The sequence below is a fragment of the Artemia sp. Qi Xiang Cuo genome, chromosome 3 (genome assembly GCF_049724085.1).
Source record: "Artemia sp. Qi Xiang Cuo chromosome 3, ASM4972408v1, whole genome shotgun sequence".
Classification (NCBI taxonomy): Eukaryota; Metazoa; Arthropoda; class Branchiopoda; order Anostraca; family Artemiidae; genus Artemia; species Artemia sp. Qi Xiang Cuo.
In genome coordinates, this window is record NC_142796.1 from 32,068,906 (window position 1) to 32,094,828 (window position 25,923).

General features: G+C 35.6%; 1 protein-coding gene across 2 annotated transcripts in view; it reads left to right on the top strand.

The window, feature by feature from the left end:
• Positions 1–19,752, top strand: part of LOC148954012 (cyclin-L2-like) — a 44,663-nt gene extending 24,911 nt beyond the window's left edge. For both annotated transcript variants that reach the window (XM_089085742.1, XM_089085743.1), the window contains 4 exons: positions 1,875–2,062; positions 5,169–5,264; positions 7,721–7,870; positions 14,474–19,752. In XM_089085742.1, coding sequence (XP_088941868.1) covers positions 1,875–2,062; positions 5,169–5,264; positions 7,721–7,870; positions 14,474–14,540 — 501 coding nt within the window. In that variant the 3' untranslated portion in view covers positions 14,541–19,752. The remainder of the gene's footprint in view (positions 1–1,874; positions 2,063–5,168; positions 5,265–7,720; positions 7,871–14,473) is intronic.
• Positions 19,753–25,923: the final 6,171 nt, after the last annotated feature.

The following is a 25,923-nucleotide window of genomic DNA, read 5'->3' on the forward strand; positions in this document are numbered from 1 at the left end:
ACAAAATTCAGGCTACTATCTCTGTAAATACCACACTAACTCTTACCACCGCTCTTATAAAGGGGTTTAATGAAATTTTTCCTAATACCAATAGGTATTTCATTTTTCCAAAAATCATATTTACAAACATCAGTGATTTATCTCTAATTTTGCAACCACCATATTTCAAAAGCTCAGTTACCACCCTATCTCCACCCGTGACCTTATTTTAATCCTTTTAGTACTTCCTCTAAAACTTCCAAAATAAATGTTGTTTTACTTCCAAATTGTCGATTTTTTTATTATTCTTGTCTATCATTTCCTAAATTTTTATCACGGTTTAAAAAATCTCATAATGTTCTACCCATCTCTCTTGAATACTTTCTGATCGTTAATTGAGGCCCTGTTCCTATCTTTAACTGTTGCAAAACCTGACTGACTAATTGCTCACAATTTCTTTGCATTTCAATACAATATCTAGTTATTGAGCCGTCTGACTGCACTTTCCAGATCCTCGGCAATTTTACTCTTGGCCTTTATATCACATTTCCTTAATTTCCGTCTGACATCGATAGGTTAGGGAGATATTTAAATTCTTCCCAAGATCGTTTCGAAGGACCACCTAGGATTGATTAAATTTGGTATAATATTTAAAACTTCACTACGGTGCGGAATAGAAACATTCTCTGATGATTTTTACCTATTTTTTGAATCAGGTTTTCAATCAAAGTCGTTTATAGGGACCGACATATTACAAAAACAAATGCAACATAAGAGCGCTAATTTTCATTTTGGTACGATTCTAGATGAAGAGCTGTTTGCCATTTTGAAAGCTAGTTAAGCTAGGTGAATAAAACTTACAGGAAATTCTTAGAAATGGACCTAATGCGTAAATGAGGCGTAGACATGAGGACGATTAAAAAAAAAAATTGTATATATGTATAGTTAAAACTGGTATAGGTCCACTTCACCGTCATTTTTGTTGCGTTTTTATAAGGTGGCTCACTTCATGTCATGGGGTCGAGAGGTGTTATGATCATTCCAATAGCTTTATTTATGGATAAAACATAACCTAAAAAATCACGGCAACCCTTCGCTCGGGACAATTAAGAAAGAGGTACATTCCGTATTTCACGATGGCCATAACAAGAGACCCATGCTTGTTCTTTGAACCTCTTTAGAATCGTTATCAACAATATGGGTGCTTCACTGTCTGTGGATTCGGCAAAGTCGATCATTTCAGCTATGGACAATATGAGATCATCACGGGAATTCTGCGGTAATATTGCATTGCTTCGATTTAAGATCTGCTCGGACAGTAATAGAGACACCAAGTCCATCAGCTGAGGTCTTATTTCCTGATGAGGATTGAAAAATACTCAACCAGGACGTTTTAGGGGTTTAGTGCGTTCTATCACGTTTTGAGAAGAGAGTTTTTCAAGTACATTAGGATTTCTATATTTACTACAAACTTGCCGTGGCATTAAATTACCTGAGACCGATACCTTGATGAAAACTCCTCCATTATCAAGAGACTCCCCAAATATCTCATTTTGTGATATTAGTCTAACTTGATCCATACAGCTTTTCTCTTGCCCCCTTCGGGTTATTTATTAGAACTATTCTAGGGTGCGGTATATAGAAGGATAAATTTCTATTATGGAAGAGAAAACGTTGTTTTTTTAAAGAATAATTTTATTCGTCTCAATTAGAATCTTCTAAAACTTCGATACTTTTATAAATTCCGCTTTTATTGTGCACTTGTCATGTTTAGATTTATTAAAAAAAGAGAACCTAATTTTCTGAAATATACAAAGCACCCTATTCCAACCATTACGTCCCCTTTCTACCATACTGTGTATGTCTATTCAATTAATAGTAAATATTTGTTTTAGATTGATCCTGATAGATTAGAAAGAGTTGTCACGAATCTCCAGAAAGCCTATGCCGAGGCTAAACAGAGGTCACGAGGAATGCTTGCTGCTAATTCTAAACAAGGAACTCCGACAAAAATGAATGGTGAGGGTAGTGGCGAGTCTTACAGCCCAATATTGAGAAGAGAGAAAAAAGAAGATGTTTATAAGTAAGTACCATTGTCAACATTCAGTGAATTAAAAAAAACAAAAAAAACCAGAAAACTCAGGGATGTTAAGAACGTTGGGACGTTGATGAAATATTATGATCGTTCTAATGAACGTTGTAATGTTATGAATCTTGCTATGAACGTTGTTGACCAAATTCCAGATCACTAGCGTCTTGATGATTGTTTCCTAGTAGACTCCGTTACTCCCTAATCAATGTCTACTTAAACTGTCACCTACTTTTTTCGAAATCTCTATAACGAAAGATAAATTTAGATGTACAGTCAAGCTTTCTTGAATGGAAACTAATCCTAGTCGCATTAATGGCCATAAAATGTGTAATTTCATTATAAAATTTAGGCGATTCCTGGTTATGCTTAAGAAATGAGGGACTAATCCAAACTAATAAGCAATTGATGCTGATGTTGCCTAGATGAGTTATATTCATTGATGGTTTTCAGCCTGGTAACTTTGGTATCACGCTTTTTATTCGTATTTTGAAAAAGGCCTTCAGCTTATTGTCGAAGCCGGTATTCGCTGCTTATATTCAAAAAAGATTAACTTTCAAAATAGTGGAGTGGTAAAATATGAAAATTGAAGGAATGGAAATGATAGAAGCGAAAATAATTTATCTCCGTCGTAAGACCGTACCAAGTGAAATTTAGTTTGAAGTAAAATTTTATGCAGATATGAAGATATTTAACCTTGATTTTTAAGCATTGCTATGGCATCATAGACTTTCCTTTTTATTTGGAAACTTGATCGATGTGATTTTTTTTTTCATTTTGTCCGTCATAGCAACGGGAATTGGTCCTGAGAAGCTACCCGGGTTTCATGGAAGAAGTTTTTTTGTAAGGGATATAAATATACCTTATTTAAGGAGTTTTAAAGAACACTTCGGAACTTATCGATAAGCTAATCCATAATTGAGATGTGGTTTCATTTATCTAGAACTCAGGCAAAAATGTATATTCATTCTTTAAACTGGTCGTATCTGTAATGACGTTGCTGCTTTTTTGTTTGATTATCAAGCGTGCTCCTGCCTACTTCCTTGTTTAAGTAAAGGTTTGACTTTCAACTAAGTTTCAATTAGGTTGTTGTTTTGGAAGTTAATGTACTTTGGTTTAGCTAAATCTCGAAAGGTTGGGTTGAAAAGTATCCTTTTTGTTATAAAATTGAACGAAGTTTTATTAAACTGTAGTTGTATTATTGTAATGATACAAAGCTACTTTTATTATCGCAGTACCTCATGGGATACTGGGATTTGGGATTTAAAATCCAAAACAGCGTTAAATTACCGTTCTTTATGGATCATGTCAGATTTACCTCCAAACGGTTCTAGTCCGAGTTATCTAGAAGCTTATCTTGAGATAAGCTTCTAATGATGGAATATTACATCTCCTGATAACTGGATAAAGGTAATCAGCCGTTTCGGGTTGTGGTGCGTTACTCGTGTTGCCCCAATCTTCCTCAGCAGAATGGTAAAGCATAGTGTAAAAGAATGACACAGATGTCTCGTCAAAGTGCCTTTGAAGCGACTGAGAGGGTTTCGTGTGGCTATTGTAATAGAATGTTATTCACGCAGCGCGAGTTTTGCTGGCGCTTGTGTTGATGTAAATACGTGTTGGCCATCTGTGTGACCACTAGGTAGGGGAAGTGAGTCTAAACTATGAAACAAGCTTAACAGACCACCATTTTTCGAGAGGGTACTCTTGGGGCGATCTAGGGGACTGCCACACCCCTATACATCCAGGCATATGTCTTGGATATTGCCAAAAAAAGGTTGAGACATATTTGACAATGTGCTGAATTCCTGAGGCGGTCGATGGTAGATTAGAAGCATCTGGCCAAACATTTTAGAATCATATAGTAACTCGCAGTTTTCTTAACTTTACTGATGTATCCATTAGGTGATCAAGTTAATGAATTGTTCAATTGCTTTTAAATTGATGTTTGTTTATTGTTAAGCCATCTTGCTTGTTAGATGTAACGTTTATTGCAGATAGAAAACTGGTCTAGTAGATCTTGTAGCGATTAAACAGGTTAAACTTGGCCGAATAAATTGAGTATGTCTTGGACTTCGTTAAAAAAGAGAATTGAACGACTTGTTTGCCTGTTCTATTGGAAGGGTTAAAATTTTTGCTTGGCTCCTATGATAAATTGTAACGGAGATCAGCACCATCGGTCTAGACTAATAAGTCTAGCGCTGTATCTTTACCTTTTTTTTCAAATTATGTTGGATAGTCGTGCCTTGTCTATCTATAAATGAGTTCAATTATCGCAGGAGGGCGACATATCTACATACAGAATCATTTACTTTTATGAGTTGGTAATATTTATAAAAAGGAAAGCAACAAACTTTATATAAAAAAAGGCTGAGGTTCCAATGCTCACTGTATGTAGGTGGCAACTAACTTCTTAAGGTTTATGTTTCCTGTGTAATTTTTTTTTTATGCTGTTTTTCTGCTCTCCTATGGTCTTAATATATCAACAACAAAAAAAAGCAATTTTGGTATAATTTCATAGCTGACATTCAACCACGTCCATCTGCCGAATTGCGTTTTTGAAATTTGTTGTATATATATATATATATATATATATATTTTTTTATTGAAAGTTTGTCGAAAATTGGTTGAAAATCGTTGAAAAAAGAACAATATCCCTATTGTGCTAGGTAAGTTTAGAATGCTTAGTCTTTCCCTAGTTTAGCTTCCCTGTAAATTTTGTCTTCCCCTAGAAAAATTCTTAAGTAATATCAACATTCTGGCTCGGTAATGGTAGACCTGCGACTAATGAATCGAATGATAAATGTATTTTTTTTTTTTTTTTTTTTTTTTTTTTTTGTACAAGTTAGAGCTGCAGGACTGTCATAAAATTGTTTATTTCAGAGCCAATATATACCTTAAGCAAAATCTGCAGAAATAATCGAATTAAAGATAAAAATCTTTTTACTCTGTTTAAGATTCAGAGTATGAAAAACAAAGAATTCGAGTCTTTTCTTGTTCCTTCTTTTTTTCTTTTTTTTTTCCATGATTATTATAATATTTCCAGGAATGAGGAATGCTCCTCTAATTTCGTTGTCTGTGATTAATAGTTGTAATGTTCTAGGCGAAGGCGTTCAAGAAGTTTAGATCGAAGAAGACGCAGCTTTTCAAGAGATGAATCAGAATCTCCTCGTCGGGGGTACAAAAAGAGACGCTCGCGGTAACGTATTTGTTTTCGCTCGTAGTTTAGCATTAAAGTCAAATTTTGCTGCTATAATAAAATATTGCTGTCATTACCAGTGTTAGGAAGAAAGATCTAGACAGTAATTTTTGATGCAAGAAAAAAGTAAAAATAAAAACAGGATGCTTGTATAGAGCGATTGTTTGAGGGGCATTTACTTTAACTTACAAGTTGGCAACATTTTTACTGCTGGTTAATTCCATATAAGGTGAACCAGTCCATGACATTCATGGCTACGTATTTGATTAATCCGTGGTTAGCTATACTAAGCCAACAGCTTTACAACGCTGAAAATACCCAGTCTTGTCAGCTGGGAACACGGGGTGCTGTTGGCATTTTCTAGGACACATTGTGTGAATAAAGGATGACGGATTGTCAAAGATAGTCCTTGCCGCCCAACCGTCGATGGCCAAACGAAGAGAAGGGCATCCCCAAATGGTGTGGAAGAATGTCGTAAAGAAAAATTTAAAAGAAAATGGGAATTTCTTGGGAGGGTGTAAAGAGGTAGGAATTAATTAGATTGGGATGGAGGAGGAACGTGCGTAGCTGTGTTTGCCTCAGTCGACTTGGTGCTGCAGTGAGTTGTCAGTAGTAGTATGGTTAGTCATTCGACTGACTTTCGGTCACTGCAGGCCCTGGTTCGCTCTTTACTTGCTAACTGTAACCCTGGTGATATCTCGGTGACATCTCTTGATGGCAAAAGTACCATCTGCGGTAACCATTAATGATATCTTGAAGAATAATGGAACCTTGTCAGAGGATCAGACAGTTAGAGTTCACCGTCAAAAATGCGTTATTTATTATGTATTGTAGCTTGCCTTATTATGTTCTAGCCTTTATCTATTTAATATTATTCTATATTGCACTGAAATTTTGTTTTTGATGTGTCTTTAATTTGACCTTTTACTTATAGACAATTAAGTAAATCTAATGGTCGATGACTATTTTAGGAAGCAATGCTTCTTGTTAGATATTTTCCAATTATAAAATAAGAAATTGAAGAATTGTGTCATTCCTGGCGTGCCTAATTTTGCCAATACTTAAGTCAAATAAAGTTTTTATTTCATAGTATAGCATATAGATAGATAGATATTTATTGCAAAACAAAAACCTCTTTGGACCATGGCAAAAAAAAAGAACAATTGCACACAAAATGATAACAAGAAATTATAACCCATATAACAAGCAAAAACACATAGTAAGGCACATAATTACATAAAACTAACTCACTTAATTACACATTATGTCGCACAGTAGATATATTGACAGATAGACAATAGTTTCAGCATTTTAACATTTTCTGTACATTGCGTAATTAGTGAGCATTTTTCCACTTGAGTTAGTGTTCCAATTGCCCTTTTTTTCTAACGTTTCCTTTATCTTTTCGCCGACTATTCTTGTTTTCAGTGTATCCGTGCCTTCGAGCATGCAGAACTCAGTCTTCATCGACGGATAATCACTAAGTCAGAATGATAACATTCTGATTCCTGACAAAAACGCTTTTCTCTAAACAGAGAAAGTTGCTACATATGCATTAAATTTTTACAGAGATGAGCTACATCCTGGTACTATTGTTAACAACTCATTGCAGCAAAATACGCCTAAGAACTCAAAATTTTGATGTGGGGCCACAGTGTCAGGCTTTATTTACCCCCAGGCTCGCCACCCCTCGAGAGAGAAGGTCTTTGCGATAGACTTCTTTGAACCCCCGGAGTTTTCAGGTACATTGAGGTTTCAGGGTTAACCAATAAAAATACAGTCCGAGCTGCAGATGCTAATTTTGAACTCTTTCAGAATTGAGCCAAAATAGTATTTTCCTTCTTTTTTTTCTGGGTCCCTTTGCCATCAATAAGTTGATTATATTGTGCTGTTCTATGCAGTTGGGCTTGTTTTTCTATGGTACAGTTAAAGCTCGTATTAGGCGGATCTAGCGTTGGTCTTCTAAGTATTGATTCTACTTAAAGGGCGGATTTGAACCCTGATTTACTATGAATCTTTTATCAGTATTCTATCTTGCAAATTTTCTGACTAATTTATAATACTTGAGAGCTGTTGCCTTACCTCAAGTAATCACAAAATGGGTTAAATAATTAAGAGGCTAAGCATATACTCGTACAATAGGTACATACGCTGGGATTTATTGGAGGGAAGAGGCGAGGGGGGGGGAATTAAATTTGTTATAACCGGTAGAACATGAAGTTTACCTTAAAATGTAATCTGGTTTTGGAAAGAAAATCATCAAAATAGGTGTTGAAAATGGTCTCGGCAGAGGGGACAGATTAGACAGAAGAGGGCGTCTTTTACGCTAGCTTCTTACGCTATATTTCTTATTCTTCATTATTGCTCAGCTAAGATTTTTTAAGGCTATTTTAGGTGTCAGAAGTATACAACTCTAATCTGAATAAACTTAACAACATACTTTATTGCTGTTTTAGGTCCAGTTCTGAGCCTCGACTCTCATCAGACAAGGAGTTATCAAGAAGCCACGGTGATCGTCGCCATAAAGAAAAGAAACGTGGCAAAGAAAATGAGAAATCCTATAGCCGGTCGCTTTCACCCTCTGAGAAGAAGTCACACAAACACAGGTAAAATTGAGCGTTCTTTTGGACAGTTTATTAACGTGTTCTGGTCACCAAATTATTAAGGTCTTACTTCTCTATTGAAATATCATAATTTTTGTTTTTTTTTTTTTTTTTTTTTTTTTATATTCTCTTTACTCTCAGTTCTTCGTTTTCAGGTACGAATCGTGCTATCCAATTACTTACCAAAGCAGTGAAGCCAGTATATTCTAGCTGTAAATGAAGAGGAGAGTGATCTTCAATGATACTCTTACCCAAACTCTTTACATTTTAGGCCTAATGACAAAAAACAAACAAATTGACGAAGGAAAATGCCCTAGAGCTCAAGTTTTCTTTCACCAGAGAAATACCGCTTTAGCAGTTTGATGGTTTATTGTTTAATCAAGCGACCTGTTATGTCTGGACCCTTTGACTGGTTCCAAGTGAGTTCTGAGAGCCTCAGCATAACCGGGCAGCTATAGTAAGCTGCAGTTCTTATGTTAGGGTTATGAACAGTAATAATCAATGTAGATGAAAGAAAATGTTTGGAGTGAATAATTACACCCAGCTTTCTAGCACTAGAGAGTTGGATCCAATCGATCTTGGTGCTTCAGTAAAAAAGTAAGCTTAGAACCCCCATTCCTCCAATGAATGTCAGCTTGATATTATTAAGATAACGGTTTGAGTCAAAGGAAATGCCACAAACCGTCAACCTCATCTGTTTTAACTCCATTAAATTATCTCTTTTATTTTAAGCATATTTTAAGATTAATAATCCAAGTATCAAGACAACTTCTCAATAACAAGAACATCCGTTTAGAGGAACCGGGAAGCAGGGGTGTTACCAACCAAAATGTTTAGGATGGGGGAGCAAGGGATTTTACCAACTAGCTGGTCATTTTTACCGACTGTTCTTTCGTCAATAATTAGCATAATGTCCGTTTTGAATACAATACGTAAAATCACTGCACAAGTCGGTAAAACCGCTGCATTTACCAACCGAGATTTTTCGTTACATATCATGCCACTATTTTAATGCTGTTTATTTAATAAATTGAAAAATTGTGGCGCCATCTATAAAATCACGGCAGGAGTCGGTAAAACTGATGCGTTAAGTGACCAAAAGCATTGGAGGGGGGGGGGGCATACGTGACGGCCCTGCCGGGAAGCATTAGCAGGTTGGATTTTTGACTGTCCGGAGGCAATTCTTTTTCCTAAGCGATAGAGCATGGTAATTAAAGTGATAACTAAACTAATGTGTTCTGGTTGCCTTACCCTTCCAAGTGCCATCACCAGTTACTAAGAAAATAGTAAATTTTATGTTCAAAAGTTGTTGCTAAATTCACATTATTGAAGACTGGCTGAAATAAAATTATCTGATTCCAAGATTAATTAATGAATGATTAAAATCAATGAAGTTCATCATTTGTTTGATCTTTTGGCTCAAGTGTTTTAACGAGCGTTCGTCTCATTTGTTAAATTAGAAAAAAAAAGTTTTTTTCAACTGAAAGTAAAGAGCACTATTAAAATTGAAAACGAACAGGAATTATCTGTATATTAGAGTGGCTGCCCCGTTCAATCCCTCGTTTATTACGCTTAAGTTTGAAGTACTAAAAACGGCCCTCGTGTTCCTAGAGTCGTTCTTAAAGAATTGAGGAAAAGACCAATTTCAGCATAAAAAGCGAGGGATTGATCATATACAGGATTATTTCTGTTCGTTTTTAGTTTTAATGCTGCTCCTTAATTTTAGTTTTAACTTGTTAGTTTTTTTTTATTCAATTTCTGATTGCTTTTCAAATAATGATGGTAAAAAAAATTCCGCGAAGAATTTCCTCCGTCCTCGGAAATTTCCCCCAGACATTCCACTCCCCACAGAAAATTCCACCGGGAACATCTCCACATGTAAAATTGAGCTGCCAAGGCGAAAGTAAGAAAAATTTAAAGAATGCCGTATGTGAGTTCTGGCAAATTCCCTCCGTGTAGAATTTCTCGTGGGAAATTGGTCCCCGGAAAATTTCCTCTCCGCGGAAAATTATTCCCATGGACCCTCCCCCCCCCCCACCACTCATAAAAAAAACGTCTGTATATTTCTTAATGACAAATACTATACATAAATAATGGGCCAATTTTATAATTCACAGCCCTTTCCGCAGGGGATATTGGGGGGTGTCAAAATATCTCCAGGGGTATAGTTATTGGACCTTTCAACTAGGCTGAACAAAATGGCCACCTCAAAATTGCGATCAAATGTCTAGGAAAACAGGGGCCTGGGTTCTTTTGATGTATTGATTATAATTAAAATGTCTTTTTTTTTTAAGTTTCGGTTACTATTGGTCCGAATCGCTGGTTACTTGCAGCTCGTTACCACGAACATTTGATAAAATTAAGACCACTTTTTGTGAACTTAGACATATTATTATACGTCTTATTGACGTTAAACTAATATACACATCAAAATATTAAAAATCGTGCTCTTTTTTTCTTCTGGACGGTTGTATAGTCTATAAATTGTTGATTGTCATTTGCAATAATTTAAAATGTCGTGATGTAAAAAGTTATCTGTTCCTTGCGCGTCCGTAGACTGGAGGGGCTAGTTGCCCTCCAATCTTGTTGATCATCTAAAAAGGCCAGTAGAACTTTTGATTTCCATTTTTATGAGTTATCTCCCGAACTTTTAGGACCATTGGTTCGATACGATCACCCCTGGAAATAAAAAGCAATGACAAAATATAAACACGCATTGGTGATCTTTCTCATGGCAAAAAATGTAAAATCCCATGTTTTGGTAGATAGGAGCTTGAAGCCTCTGCATAAGACTCCCTTATATGCTGAATGGTTCTTAATGATCCTGATATTCTTAGGCTCGTAGCTTTTGGTGGGTAACTTTAAACTTAAAAAATTTAATGTATTTGGAATCAGCAAAAAAAGCCAATTGTTTTGATGTATTAATTATAATCAAAATTCCCTTTTTTGGAGTTCCGGTTTCTACTATGCCGAGTTCCTGCTTACTTACAGTTCGTTACAACGAAGTATTTGATAAAATTAAGATCACCTCAGTTGGTATTTAAAAAAAAAAATGCACAATTTTTATCAAACTTGTTGCTTCAATGCTTGACATATTTTGAATTTGTCTTTGACCATAGGAAAAGTTCGTGGGTGCGAGAAAAGCCCAAGAAGTGGGAGTGTTTACCTGAGGGGTATGTAAGAAGTATCGAAATATATTAGTTGCTTCTTATTCCTCTTATTATCCCAACGAATTGTATTGTAGCATAAATTTGATTGTGCGTTCGAGTATTCCAAGATTACCTATCTGACAAGCTCAATTGCTTATCCTTAGCGTTTCACGAGACGTAATTGAGGTCAGAGGTTAGTAGGATTACAACTTGAAGGGGTCTGAATTAGTTGTCGGATAAGTTACATCTGCTAACCCTGGAAAATGAAGAATAACTGAGGATAAGTGACGTCACATACTAACAAAAAATTGAATCTTTCCATAAATGGGAAAAAATATGTGGAGTTAAATCCAGGGGAAAAAGATAGAAAATGTGGAATATGGCACACCTTCGAGGGTTTCTAAATAAGCTATGTTTACCGTGGAGTGCAAGTGATAAATGTTGTTATTCACCTAGTTGCCTATAGCGTTTTATTTGACAAGTTGCCGGATAAACATTGTTGTTATATTTTACGGATTACATCCGGGGAAGTTAATATTAAGCGGGTAAATCGGATAAGGGATCTTCGAACGCACTCTGAACGGCAGTTTGATTCCAAGTTGGCATCAAATAACCAAATTACTGGCAGCTATTTGAATTATGAATAGTAGTTATTGTGCATCAATGTTGGAATGCCAATTCCGAAAAAAGTACCTGATGAGTCACTTGACAATGGCAATGTATTTGTTTTATTAAAAAGAAAGTGGGAGGAACTTCTTATCTTTTTTTGCATTAAGAGTAACAGAAAATTTCTTACTACATCCTAGTCAAGGTGTCGGAGCTTTGTCATCATGTTTGCCAATTATTCTGAACTAACTTTCCTGGGATATCTAAAAAAAGAACACATCTTTGTTCTTGTAGGTCTTGCAAAATTGTTACTTTTTGGTGATCCTGCTTGAGCTTAACAAAAAGCAGAATGTTCTTGAAAATACTTCAAGAAAAAAAGTGGAACTTCATGACGGGTGAAAGAGGCAAGCTCTGAGTTGAGTGGAGAGGGAGCTCGTGCAGCTTTGATGGCCTCTGTCGGCTTTTTCCTCCAATGAGTTATTAGTGGTAGTAGCAGTCAAAATTGTACCAAGTAGAGGGGTAGGGAGTTCAAAATTCCCCTCCCAGAGGTTTTTAGTTTTGTTAGTGTTTCTAAAAATACTACAGAAAACGTGGCATTTTGCTAATTGTAATATATGTGTTGATTTTCGACAAAAGAATTTTTCACTTTAAAATGCTTATTTTTGTAATTATTTTGACTTTTGTGATGGATACGTCGTTGAAAAGTAAAATGAAAGTTGGAATAGTGCAAATAAGATCCCATACTGGTGTTAGTAGGAGCAGGTCTTTTGTGGGGCAGGATCATTTTTTTAAATTAATGCGCTTTCAGTTTTATTAGGAATATTTGCAGAAATCCAGTTTTTAAAAATAGATGCTATCTGGGCGGAACTGTCTTTGGTGTGGTCAGTTTTGTAATATTGTTGTTCAAAAATAACACATCGATTCCCTAATTCACTAATTTAACTAAGTTTCACCTTTGGAAAATGAGAGTTTAGTTAATTTTTTCCCGTTTTCATAAAAAAAGAAACAAGACGAATCTGCTCGTTGATGTGTTTTGTTTACAAAAATTTGTGCCAGGCCTTAGACCGCAACATTTTTAGCTCTTGTTGCAATAAACATGAAGCCACACTCTACAGCCATTGTTTTGTTTTCTGGGGTAAATGGTGAATGGAATTGGGCAAATAATGCAATTCGTCATTTGAGATGTGAAACGGCATATGAATTACATAGGGAGGACCTGAGTATTTAAAAATATTAGCAGCCTCTGATTTACATGGTTTTGACGCAATTTTCTTTTATACTAGTGTACTTGTGTTAAGCAATTCCTCTGTTTTTCTGACTAATTTAATAAAAGGTCCTCTGTTTACTCTGAATTTAAACGTAGTTCTTTGAATCTTAGTGCACCTGGATTGGAGTCACTTCACTCTGAATACGCTTTTATTTGTAAATGTTGTAAATTAAGGAACAAGCTTGGTAATGACTATACTGCTGATGATATTATTTTTTTTTTTTTATCTCAGACTAGCTCACCTGTCGCGCTTCGCTCCGATCTTGAAAGAAAAGAAATTCAAGGAAAATTCACCCCGTGAACCATAAAAACTCCCCCCGTCAATACTCCTTCATTGGGAATCAAGTCTATAAATAGAAAAATTCCATAAATCGAAACACGATAATGCACCGAATTGGACATCGTTTTTTTTTTTTTTTTTTTTTTTTTTCAAATGTCTTGCTTTTCACAACAGAGATAATCCTAGGCTGAGTAAAGTCGTCCTTTACCCCACAATTTATACAAATTTTTAAGTAATTCATTGCGATTACATATGCAGAGGCAGAAAAAATATGCAAATAAAATTCATCTTAGTATAGAAAATTCCCTTCCCCCTTCCCGTGGAATATTTTCCCCACGTGTAAAATAACGATATTTGAAAAGTATTGAATATATTATAAATTTGAAAAGTATTGAATACCAAATTCAGAGAGTTTACAGAACAATTCATTTATTATTTCGGGACTGTATTGGGTGACAGGATACCTGTTCATAATCAACTAACCCATTAATTAAATATCTAGAAAATGTGATTAAGTTTACTGGAAATAACTGTCAATTGTTTGCGTTTAAGGATCTACAATATCATCAGCATGAAAAGTATTAAGAGGCGGTTTTGGAGGGGGAGGGGGCCTGCAAAAAAAAGATTTCATATCTGGAACTTCCGCAAGCGTCTACTCAACAACTTCTTAAAATAAATATATATATATATATATATATATATATATATATATATATATATATATATATATATATATATATATATATATATATATATATATATATATATATATATATATATATATATATATATATATATATATAGAATCATCACAAAAAATTATTCTGAAGTCATTACATGTAGTTATCATTTGAATCATGGGAGGTAAACAATGAAGTTGCATTATGTTTTGTTTTTGTTTTGTTTCGTTATCTGGTATCACTGTTTTTCATACTTCTCTTCTTTCTTTCTTTTTTTGGTCTTATTTTCCTTATATAAGTTTCCTTTATCATTTGTGTTAAATGTAGATTAATTTACTTGTGGTCTTGTGTTCCTTGGAAAGGCGCGCCTATGACATGCTGTGTTTGTTTTGCTGTAAGTTTTGTTGATAAAATTTAATCATAAAAAAATAATAATGTTAAATTCACACACATAAAAAATTGGTTCTCGTATTAGGCTTAAGGTTTTGGGTAATCAAAAATGGCAACAATGTCTTTTAAGTTCGTGTTGTCCTATCATACGTGGTTGAGCTTTCTATTAAGATAATATAAAGTTGAGAAAAGTGAGTATAGATTAGTCCATAATGTTTCTTCTTCTTTTTTCAGATCTAGACGAGGAAGCTCCCGAAGAAGTAGGAAAGAACGCAGACACCGAGATGAAAGAAAAAGATGAAAGTATCAACCTCGTATGATTAAACTATTATGTAACCTCCCTAATCTTAGACCTTGTTTTATTTTATTATTACAGTTACTTACTGATTTTTTAATCCGTTGTTGTTCTCTTAATACGCCACTGACGCAATTCTACTCATTGTTACAAAGCGCCGATAGAGACTAGAAAAATCGAAGTTGAAAAGAAATTGTTGCGTAAAATCCATGTGTCAATTTCAAATAAGATGAAGAGCCGTTTGTAAGCATAGATTTATTACCTTTAATGGATATCAGATAGGCTACTATACGAAAGATATTGTAAAACTTTAGCAGTTAAACCGCCATTAAAAAAAAAAAAATCGCGAAATCCATGGCCCTTGCGTTTCTTCTTCTCCTTCTTGCGCTTCTTCTTCTTCTTTTTGTATATAGAGTATAAAGGCGTGTTATAACTGAGTTCTGTAAATAAGAAGTACTTCGGTGTGAATTATAATGACTTGAAGCATCTTTATCACTTGGAATGGAAAAACAGCCAAAATCACAAATGTTTTGGTCTTCCTAGTATGTTCGTTGGACGTATTTATGAATACTGTTTTCTAAGAAAATATATTTACAAACACATGCTTTTGCTTCCTTTTTTTTTTATAGAATATACAATTGGGGCGTGTACAAATATATGGCCCAACTGGATAATCCACAACAATTTTTCCTAATTTTTAAACTTATATACATCTTTTCAATTCTCCAATTTTCTCGTATATACTCGTAGTTATTACTACAAGTTATTACAAATTACTCGTATATACTCCCGTTGTTATGAATAATAAAAAACATTGAAATTTTACAGTTTGAGATGAAAGATGCTTGCTGGAGTCGTTCATCATTAAATTCTGTCGTTTTTTGCGCGCTTCTTTATATATGTGAACGACTAAAAGCCTTTTACTAAAACATAAAAGAATAGCACTAATCTTATTTTTGTTCAACACAAAGTAAGCACTTGTGCAAGTATAACGTTCAACATGAAAAATTGTTTATTTGGCACAAACTGCTAGTAAAGTAAAGTATTGGTGCCCGATAAACTACTACTACTACTACTACTGTCACCTCAAGACAGAGCAAAGTCATTTGAGGCATAAACCCTCCCTCTACCCCGTTCGATGACGTCCTAATTTTGGCTTTGCCCCAAATAAAATTTTGACCGTCTATCAGGTGTCATCCATAAAACATGGCCACAAATATCTTGACTTTTCTTTCCTTATGGACCTAAACGGTTGAATTGAGCTATATATTTTGTACAGCCAATTTGATTTATATACAGCCAGTCAAACGAGTACTTGAACTTCTATTTAGGTAGTTAGCAAACATCTTGTATTTCCTACTTGAAGTTTTTGAAACACCCTCGTTGCTGGACTATAATTGACAACTACCATTGTAGGCACATCTTGGCTCGAAGGCTCATCCTCCCATTCTCCACAGGAAATTAGAACTGCAAAAAAAAAAGTCTGCTTAAATATGGACATCAAATCTTTTTTTTTCTTTTTTAGACATAACAACTAAAAGACAGTCTGCAAAAACAACTAAAACAGTCTGCTTCAATATGGACATCAAATCTTTTTTTTTCAATCATAACAACTAAAAGAAATACGTTATTGTGTTGGGGGGCTAAAGGATAAATGCACCAGTGGCACATCCATCAGTGGCTCAGCTAAGATTTCTGAAGAATGGGAGGTGGGGGCAGTGTCAGTATGGGTGCTTTTATTTGGTATGATAATTTTTCATGTCTTGCCCCTCACTTTTTCTTCATGAAATAGGGGCTGTACGGATCAGGTTTTGGCGCAATCCTCTCACCAGAACCGAAAACTGTTGCTTGTTACTTTTATTATTGTACAATTTAAAAAAAAAAAATCCACACTTTTCATTGGAAAAAAGTTGTTTCCCATTTACAGACAATTTTTTCCACGGGTATAAGTGATTGTTAATTCCCAACCTTAAAACCAGTTGATACAAGAAGTTATGTTGTTTTACTTGTTTAAGACTTTTCAACAGTTAATGGCTCAACGATTCTATGTATGTTTATATTAGTGATAAACCATGCTTGCATGGTTTATGACTTCAAGACTTCAAGCAGTCACCGGGTCAAGGGCGAAAAATAAGAAAATTTTAAATTTTTTGGGGGGATTTTAAGTCATACTCTTCAAGAAAGTGTAAGTAATATTACAATTCCAGCTTGGTGAATGGATAAATCTTGAAGTAATGAATACAGTGATGCAAGTATTTTGTCCTTCCGGTTGAAGCTGCAGCCGTAAGCTTGTCGCAAATCACGTATTTACAGGGGGACATAAACATGAAGATAATAACATTGAGAGCTTGAAGATAACCCTTCTGCCTGAGCCGCCTATTGAATTCATTTTTTTCATTTCAGAATAGCCGACTAGCTTCTTTTATTTTCAAACATGTATGTTCAAGATCATGTATGTTTTTCTGTGTATATTTCATAAGCTTAAATTTATCCTTAGAGATAATGGTAACAATCTTGCAAAATTATTTAATAATTAAATGTTGACGAAGTAAAACATAAGTTGAAGTAAAAGCTGCTTAGAAGATAATCTTTAGTGAAGACAAGGGAGAATATTTTGCTAAATGTAATTCCTGTTATATATCACGTATTGAACTCCGATAGGGGTGGCTTCCCCCCTTCCTCGCCCTTCACTTAGAAATGTGTGATCGATTGAACCAAAAAAGTAACCATAACTCAATCGGAACTTTGTTTTTTGGTAGTTTTTAGTTTGTCATGATCAATTGTCGTCATTTTAACTCTCAATTGACTATTTAGGCTGACATACAGAAGTGTGGCACTAACCAATATGATGAGAAAAAGGGGGCAAATGATTTTAGTGACCAAGATCAATATTGTGATAACTTGTCGATATTTTTAACGAATTAGTGAATCTGTTGGAAGGGGGCCTCTTCCCATGCTTGACGCCTCTTCTGACCTGTACTAACTTTCGAAAGTAAATAAATTTTAGCTGAATATGCTTTATATATTCCCGATCTCAAGGCTTACAGTGAGTTTAAGGTGACCAAGAACATTCTACCATCGTCTCAGTCCTCTTGATTAATATGAAACAATCCTTGATTTTCATGTCACGCAAGCCAAGATAGTCATGTTATAAGGATAAATAGCTAAGAATCAACCCAGATAAGCAGGCATGTAGCTTCGGTTTTAAGTTTGGAGGGGAGGGGGGTATAAAGAATGTGCCGACAAAATCGCCCAGTGTGTCAACAAATGCGGACACATGAGCTAAGTTAAACTGAAAACTTAAGCTAAGCGCCAACACCTTGGAACTTCAGGGAGAAATCCCCCTTAACCTAAAGCCCCAGTGGCATCTTTTCAGATGGAATTATGTTAAGACACTTGGAATAGGATGGATAAGCTATAAGTAAAAAATTGAACGTCGTTGTTGGAAAATTAGATTTACACTAAAAAAAACAATAGTTTTGTGTTATTTTGCATAGGAGAGAGAATGGTCAGTTTCCTCCTGGTGTTTTCTCATCTCGTCTTCAGCGACTATATAAATAATCAGGTTTATTACTATCAATGGAGTGTATCTACGAAGGGAGATCTGAGTTTCCTTTTGTATAATAGTAGCTTGTGATCATTGTGTAGCTCAAATTTTCTACAAGAAAAAAGTGTTGAAAAGTATATATATTTTACTATATTGCATCGTTTGACACTTCTAGGGAGGGGAGGGGGCTGTAACCCTCCTCGGTCGGTGTACCAAACCTTGACATTGAATGTCGAAAAATACCATTTTTGAAGGCTTAATTTTGAATTTAGTCTCCAATCTTTTTTTCATAAGTTGAAATATGTTTGATAAATAACAAGCGTTAAAAGCAATTTATAGCTTGTACATGTGCGCATACATTGAAACACAGCGTTGTACTTCTGGTGAGCATAAGTGTACAATTAGGCCAGAAAACTTACCAACAAATGATGCAAATTTGCTTTGAAAAAAATATGCCATCCGTGGGAGTCCAGCCCACGGGGGCTCTGAACTCGAATCCCACTGAAGGCATATTTTTTATAACCAATTGTTTTTCTTGTTTTCTTTTTTTATCTTGTGAAGTCTTATCCCGTCGATTCATATTTCTGTGACCGAATTCTCTCTTCTTCTTTTTCATTCTGTGAAGTTTTATCCCACCGATGCCATATTTTATAATGCAATTTCTCACTTCTCTTTTTTTTTCTTTTTTTATCCTGCAGAGTTTTGTCTCACCTATGGCATATTTGGTACTGGTGCATTATATGGTCACTTCTAAAAAGTCAAGTTTGGTCAATGCTAATGAAATAAAACAGGATGAATATATAATAGTTTATAAAGAAAAATATATGCACATAATATTTGCACATAAGGGGGGGGGGGTAAAGCAGAGCGTATATTAAATACGTAACCTAACAACCTAGGTATCCCCCCCCCGCTAAACCCCAAAAAGTAACAGTTTAAATATCGTAAACGCAATGAAAACCACGCTTTGCATTGCATTTCTCTATAGTAGTCTCTTGCAATTAACCCCTCTGGCGGGTTTTCCGTGACGGGTCTCCTTGTACAATGACCATATAACGCACCAGTACCGCATATTTTTTATAACCAATTCTCATTTTCTACTTGTTTCTGTTTTGGGAAATTTTATCCCCCCCCCCCCCCCCCTCACCCTGATGGCATATTCTCATAACAAATTTCTTGCTTTTTTTCTCTTTTTTTCCTGTTAAGTCTTATCATACCGATGGCATATTTTCATAGCCAATTTCTTGCTTTTTTTTATCCTATGAAGTTTTACCCATCAGTCGCATATTTGCCCAATTTCTCACTTTTTTTGTTTCTTTTTCATCCTATAGAATTTGCATTTTCTGGGGTTGTTCCTTTCTATAATTAGCGACTAATTATGAATAAGCCAGGGTTATCCCCATAATATTTATTTGTTGTTCTTTTTGGCTTCCGCTTTTATAAATACTTGTTGTAATCTTTTTCTTCTTTTTTTACCAACCCACAGAATCTTTACTTTGTTCTCCGTACTTGGCTGCAAAGGCATTTCTTTGAAGACTATGTATATTTCATCAGATCCAGGAAATCGATTTGAATTCACAGGCATGGCGTCCTAAAGCTGCCGAAAATTAATTTTCTGTGTTTGTTTTTGTAATCATGTTATTACACTTAGATTGACAATAAATATTTGTACATTTTCGTATTGTGTGTGCATCCTTGAGCTCAGGCCATTATGTTTACCATATATCGTCGCGCCAGAAGTAAACAGCCTCTAACACTTTAATAATTGTGGGATAGCAAAAATACATTTTATTGAACTTCATGCAGCAGCCTTTGAACTGTGGATTGGAATGAGAAAAATGCACACTGTCTAACCTAATATTTTGGCTTCGATTCGGTATAAAGGAGAGTGGGATTGTTCGAACGAGAGTGAATCTAGCGTAGCACTTCTTTTCCTACAGCTCTAAGAGTCGCCAAAAAAATGCAGTAGACTTGACGTTCTGTGTTCTGCTTGAGTATGTAATTTGGTTAACTTTCTTGCAGCAATCTTGGAAATATTGAGGAAAAACTGAAAAGCCAAAATAAGTCGTCGCGTCTCCTCTTCCTTCGAGGGTTGATTTGTTCTTTATTGCTGGTCTTATAGCTGTCACATTGTATGACACGTCTAACTTGGATATTGTTGATTTGGTTGGGTTTACAGTTTTTATGTAACCTGTTGTTGTTGATGTGCAGATGAGGTTACCTACAGTTGTTGATAGCCTACAACTATTGGTAGCCACAGATGCCAACAGTTGTTTAATGGTGGAACTGGTTCGAGTAACCGCACTGGAGTGTGTTTGGACAGTGTGTGAACCAACCCAAGTGACTATTTTGCAATTATACTTATGTCCGTTCTGTTTTGTTTTTGTTTTTCTAATTTATTTTCGTTTCTAACACAGTTATTTTTGTGTCCCGGGTTTATTGAAGGAAACAACAGCGGGCCAAGAAATATGAAGAAGCCAGCAAAAGAAGGAATGAAGGAGGAACGCTGAGACGAATTGGTGTAAACTTTGGCATAAACAGATCTATGCTTCTGGATGCACTCAATGCAGTCGATGAAACAAGCTTCCACGAGTGCAATTCTATATCAACTTTGAGACAAAAGTGAATCATGATATACATTTATGACAGTGAATACGAGAAGAAACCTAGCAACTGCTTCGAACGTCTTCCATTATTAATCTATTGATGAACGACTAAAGACGCGCAGAATTGTCCATATTCTTTTGCTACTGAGAACAAAATTTTCCACCAGAAAGTTAAACCAATTGAACCACCGCTCAAAAACTGTCTTCTTGCATTCGTTTAGCGGAATTCATGTATTCATTGAAGAGATTAAATCAACAAGTCATGCGAGAGCCTCTGTTCACAGCAAAGTTGATGTGCAGACGTTCTTTGATAAGCTGCTTGATGTCTAAGGAAAATTCGAAGAGCAAATAACACGCAAATGCATCTGGAAGATACAGGCATGCCTACAGTACTTCCATTGCCTTAAGTCCTAGCGCCTAAGGGGAAAAAAACCTTGGCACGTGTCTGCAGAAGGAGATCAAAACGTAAGTGTTGTTTTTATTTTCTCGCAAGTGTGCCCGAAGTAATTGGCCTTTTGGTTTTAATTTTTTCCATCGCGGAACTTTGTATTTTCTGATTATTATACTTATCCTTGAATGCTATGAAATACATTATAGAAATCACAAAACCAATCGAAGAGATTCCATTCATTCTGCTGATGGACATCGACGGGATATATCTCGATGTCAGGATGATTTACTATCGTAATGAAAATTCGTTGATACTTTTGACATTTCTGCCTTAGCAAACTCATGAACTCCGGCCATTTGACGTGGACTTCTTTTTCCTTTCAAGAACGCTCCAAAGAGATTCTTCAATTAGTAGCTACAGTTGCATCCCGATCAGCACATTTCCCTTGACGGAGGAGGATCGCTTACCAGAGGTAAACATTGCCTTACTAGAGAAACTAAGTGATTTGCGGACAGTATCGGCTTTTCGAGCCACTGGGATTTTACTTTTGGATTGTTGCTTATGTCAGCAGGGGGCTTTTGCACCAGTGCTAGTGATAGACAAGCTATTAGATCATGCAATCAGTTATTCGAATCCTCCATTGCATGCCAACCCTGAGTCTGGTCCCTCACTGGCTTTTTTTGATAAGGTCTTTATATTCAGTTCAGTCTTTCCCTTGAGTTGATGCCACTTTTATTGCTTCGCAGGGGAATTCTGAACCGCAGCAAAACTTGCGTTCTGACAGGCACTTCTAAAAAGACGATATCGCAGCTTGAAATTAAAAAAAAAATCGAAGCAATCTTCAAAGAAATGCAAAAACGAGCGACTCTTGAAGATGATAAAAGATAATCGAGTTGAGCCTTATTCCGATCCCAAATGAGTCAATGAATCCTCGTTTACGTGTTTGAGCACTCGTTCGTAAAGAATTGGGACAAAAAGTCCAATCTTAACACAAATCGCTTTAGGGTTGATGAGGGGACAGCCAACCTCACATTCTGGAACAGTACTTCTCGTATACAAATAATTTCCTCATACACGGGGGGTTGAAAACGGGACTGTAACCCTCATATGGGAAATAAAATGTCTGATATACAGGGTTTTTGTACGGATATTTTTTTGTTTGCTAGGTTTCTGTTCTTTTTGTTTTAATATCGCTTTACTTCCATCGACCTTACATGCCAAGTACCTAAAATGAATAACCTTTGTGGGATATTCAGCCTTTTTAGACCTCTAAAAAAAAATTCACTGGCTTGGCAACTAAACATTGCTGTTTGTGGCTGAATAGCGGAACGTATGTCAATATGTTTTACTCAGATTTCTTAGTCCAATTGTGATTGAGACCTGATGTAAGTTTAGGCCATTTTAATTTATACCAGTCCTTTTTCAAGAATTGTTGCAAAAAAGTCATAACTGTAGCGTAAAGAGTGGGGGCTTGAGGAAGGGGCAGCTACCCTCATAAATGAAATAATACGTCTCACATAAGGAATTATTATACATATATTATAATTACATATATACATTATAGTACGAAATTCCTGTTCATATTAAGTTTTAGTATTGCTCTTTATTTTCGTTTGAATAAAACTTGTTTTTCGGTTAAACTTCGCTCTTAAAGAATTGGGACAAAAATTCAAACTTTAGCTTAAAGAGTGGGGGTTGAAAAAGGGGCAACATCTCTCATTTACGGAGTCATTTTTTATGACCTTGAGAATATTTGCACCGGTTTCTTAAAAGCGGGAAAAGATACTCATAAGGGCGAATGGTTTTGATGAAAATTTTTTCATCGAATTCACCATGTCAGGGAACCTTATCGTTGAAGTTTGAGGCCACTATCTACAAAAATGTAGAATTTGCATTTTTTTTTCTTTTCTGAAAAGGATAATCATGGATCAATGTTTATTAGTTTGTTTTTTGTTTGTTTTTTCAATAGATTTATAATTTTAAATAGATGCCAGATCTCATGTGAAACCGCTCGCAAAACCTGAGCGGGTTAGGAAACAATCTAAGGTGGCGGATACAACAAATGCCGGGGGTTGTGGTGATTATTTCCTTTGAAGAATGCATTGGCGATAACAGTAATTTTTATAGACTAAAGCAAATACACAGGCTTTAACAAAACACTTTAGGTGAATGGCAAATCGTCATTCACAGAGGGGGGGGGTAGTCTGCATGTTTTGTTTTCCTTTTTTATTGATAAATCGCTTTTACATTACTAACTTTGACGTTATCATTATCTTTCGTATATAATTTCTTAGACCAAACCGTCATTCAATTAAAACAAAAGGATAATATAGAAAAATTTTAAAAATTATTTGGTTAGAAAGTAAAGAATAATGCTTCAATACACTAAAAGTTTGAATATTTTGGCTCTACTTCTGAGAGCCTTGATCGCTGGATAAATGAAAACAAAATAACAACAAATCTTAGTTGAGTCCAACGTGGTAGATACAGAGGCGTCAAATTAAGGGAGGCTTATAATATTTTCATAGAGAAATTGAAGCTTCCTTCAAGACCATAAAAAGATAACTGGTCTGAAATTCACAGTTCGATTTTCTCAGAATTCAAGAAACTACATTTCAAGACAATTCAAAAACAGATTTCATGAAACAACCATTTTCAATGAACTCCAATTTCAAAGTTAATGCGTTAACCGGAGGCAAAGAAGAAAAGGCTCATGGAACTTGCAAAATCCCGTGCGGAATGGCGTCTATTAACAATAATACGTCTATGTTTTTTTCCTCATGGGCGATTGTATCGAACCCACGGTCCTAGAACATTGGGAGAAGGCTCATTAGAAAAGAAGTTGAAAGTCCAACTAACCTTTCTAATTAGAAAAAAGAATGTGACAACAAAGTGATGTCGTCTGCCACTATATTGGCGAAAACAACGATTTTTGTACAAAGGATGCAAAAACCCACCGACGGAAAATCCTGAGCTAGCCAGTGGATTAAAAATAGTCGGGAAACTATGTATTGAGATTTCTATTTTACGAGTCAGATGGTGGCACACTCATTCCAAAAGATGCAAGTTGTCCACATGGCCGTCAAGTATGGGGGACGCCCCCACCCAATGGTTTTGGTCACTCGGGGAAAAAAATAATTTGGTAAAATCGTAGCGCTTTCCGCTACGATTTTTCCGATGCCATTAAAATTCTTTGTTTGATTCAACAAAGACCACGAAAATACTGACATGTCATTTACAGAAATTTTGAACTTGGTCGGTAAACACAGCAGTTTTACCGACTCCTGCTGTGATTTTGTAGATGGCGCCACAACTTTACATTTGGTTATATAAACAGCATTAAAATAGTAACATGATGTGTACCGAAATCTAAATCTTGGTTGGTAAATGCAGCAGTTTTACCGACTCGTGCAGTGATTTTACGTATTGTATTCGAAACGGACGGGATTATGCTAATTTTTTTACCTAACAGTCAGTAAAAATGACCAGTCAGTCAGTAAAATCTCTTGCTCCCCCCACCCCCAAACATTTTGGCTAGTAACGACACTGGTTGTCCATACAAAACAAAAGATTAATATACGTATTTATTTTAATAGAGACATTTAACTAAGTTTTTCATTTCAAGGCTTGATAATGTTGTTAATAGTGGTTTATAATTTCGCATTACCCAATTTGGAGGAGAAGGTGGATCTTTGTACAGTTTGGGGGAGTGTGATTAACCCTTAACAAGTGTGCTTTTAAGCCTTAACTCCCCAATCCTCAATGAATCTTTAGATAATTATAGCAGTGGTTCGGGGGAGGGCGGGGATTGAAATCAATTTCTAATCGCCCTTGATTCTCGGTCACAAAGGCGGAAAGAAGAGGATCATTAGCGCTGTCGGAGAATTTCTCAAGTGCGGAATGTTCAAGTGCTACCAGGAGCTTTATTTTCACGCGATTTAAATGAGAATAATTCTCAGTATTCTACTTATACACATTACTTAATGTCTTCTGGTTTTCCTGGGGATATTTTCCTTTTGCTAGCGTTCTCAGAGAAAATCCTTATGAAAACGATTTGCTCGAAGAATTCGCCTTTTAAACCATGTAAATGATTCCTTAAATTGCATAGTAGCAGCAATTGTAGTAGCAGTAGTATTATTAGTAGCAGTATGCGCATAGCGCCTTTGGTTTCTTCAACATCCCCTTCAACACACGTTAAAAGTTTGAATTTAATACCATCAAGCGTTTTTGAAGCATTGCTGATATATTCTCTTGAAAACCTGTGTGGGTATAGTGTGTTCCGATTTAGTTCAATACAGTTTCACTTTTCCCAAATTTTTACCTTATACCCTTAACTTTAGTAGCAGTAGGAGTAGTACCAGCAGTAATAGCATTAGTAGTATTGGTAGCTTCAGTAAAATTAATAGTAGTAGCCTTTGCCATAGTGGCAGTAGTAGTAGTAGTTGCAGTAGTAATAATAGTAGGATTAGCAGTAGTACTAGTATGAGTAGAAGCAGTTGCAATAGGATGCAAATATTGTCTTTTGGTTTATTCAACATTCCCCGCAACAAGCCCTGTAAATTTCAACTTCACACGCCAAACTGTTCCTAAGATATTGCGGATACGCCCGTTTGATAGCATGCATACAGACGGCCTGTTGTGATTCAGTTCACTCCCCCCCTGAAAATTCCCTGAAAATTTCACCTTCATACCCTAAGGCATAGTTGTAAACTATAGTAGTCACAGTAGTACTGTAAGTATTAATAGTAATAGTATTAGCAGTAATAACACTAGTACTAGTAGCAGCAGTAGTATCAATATATTGCCTTTTGGTCAGTTGAAAATCCCTCTCATCATCTCATGGAA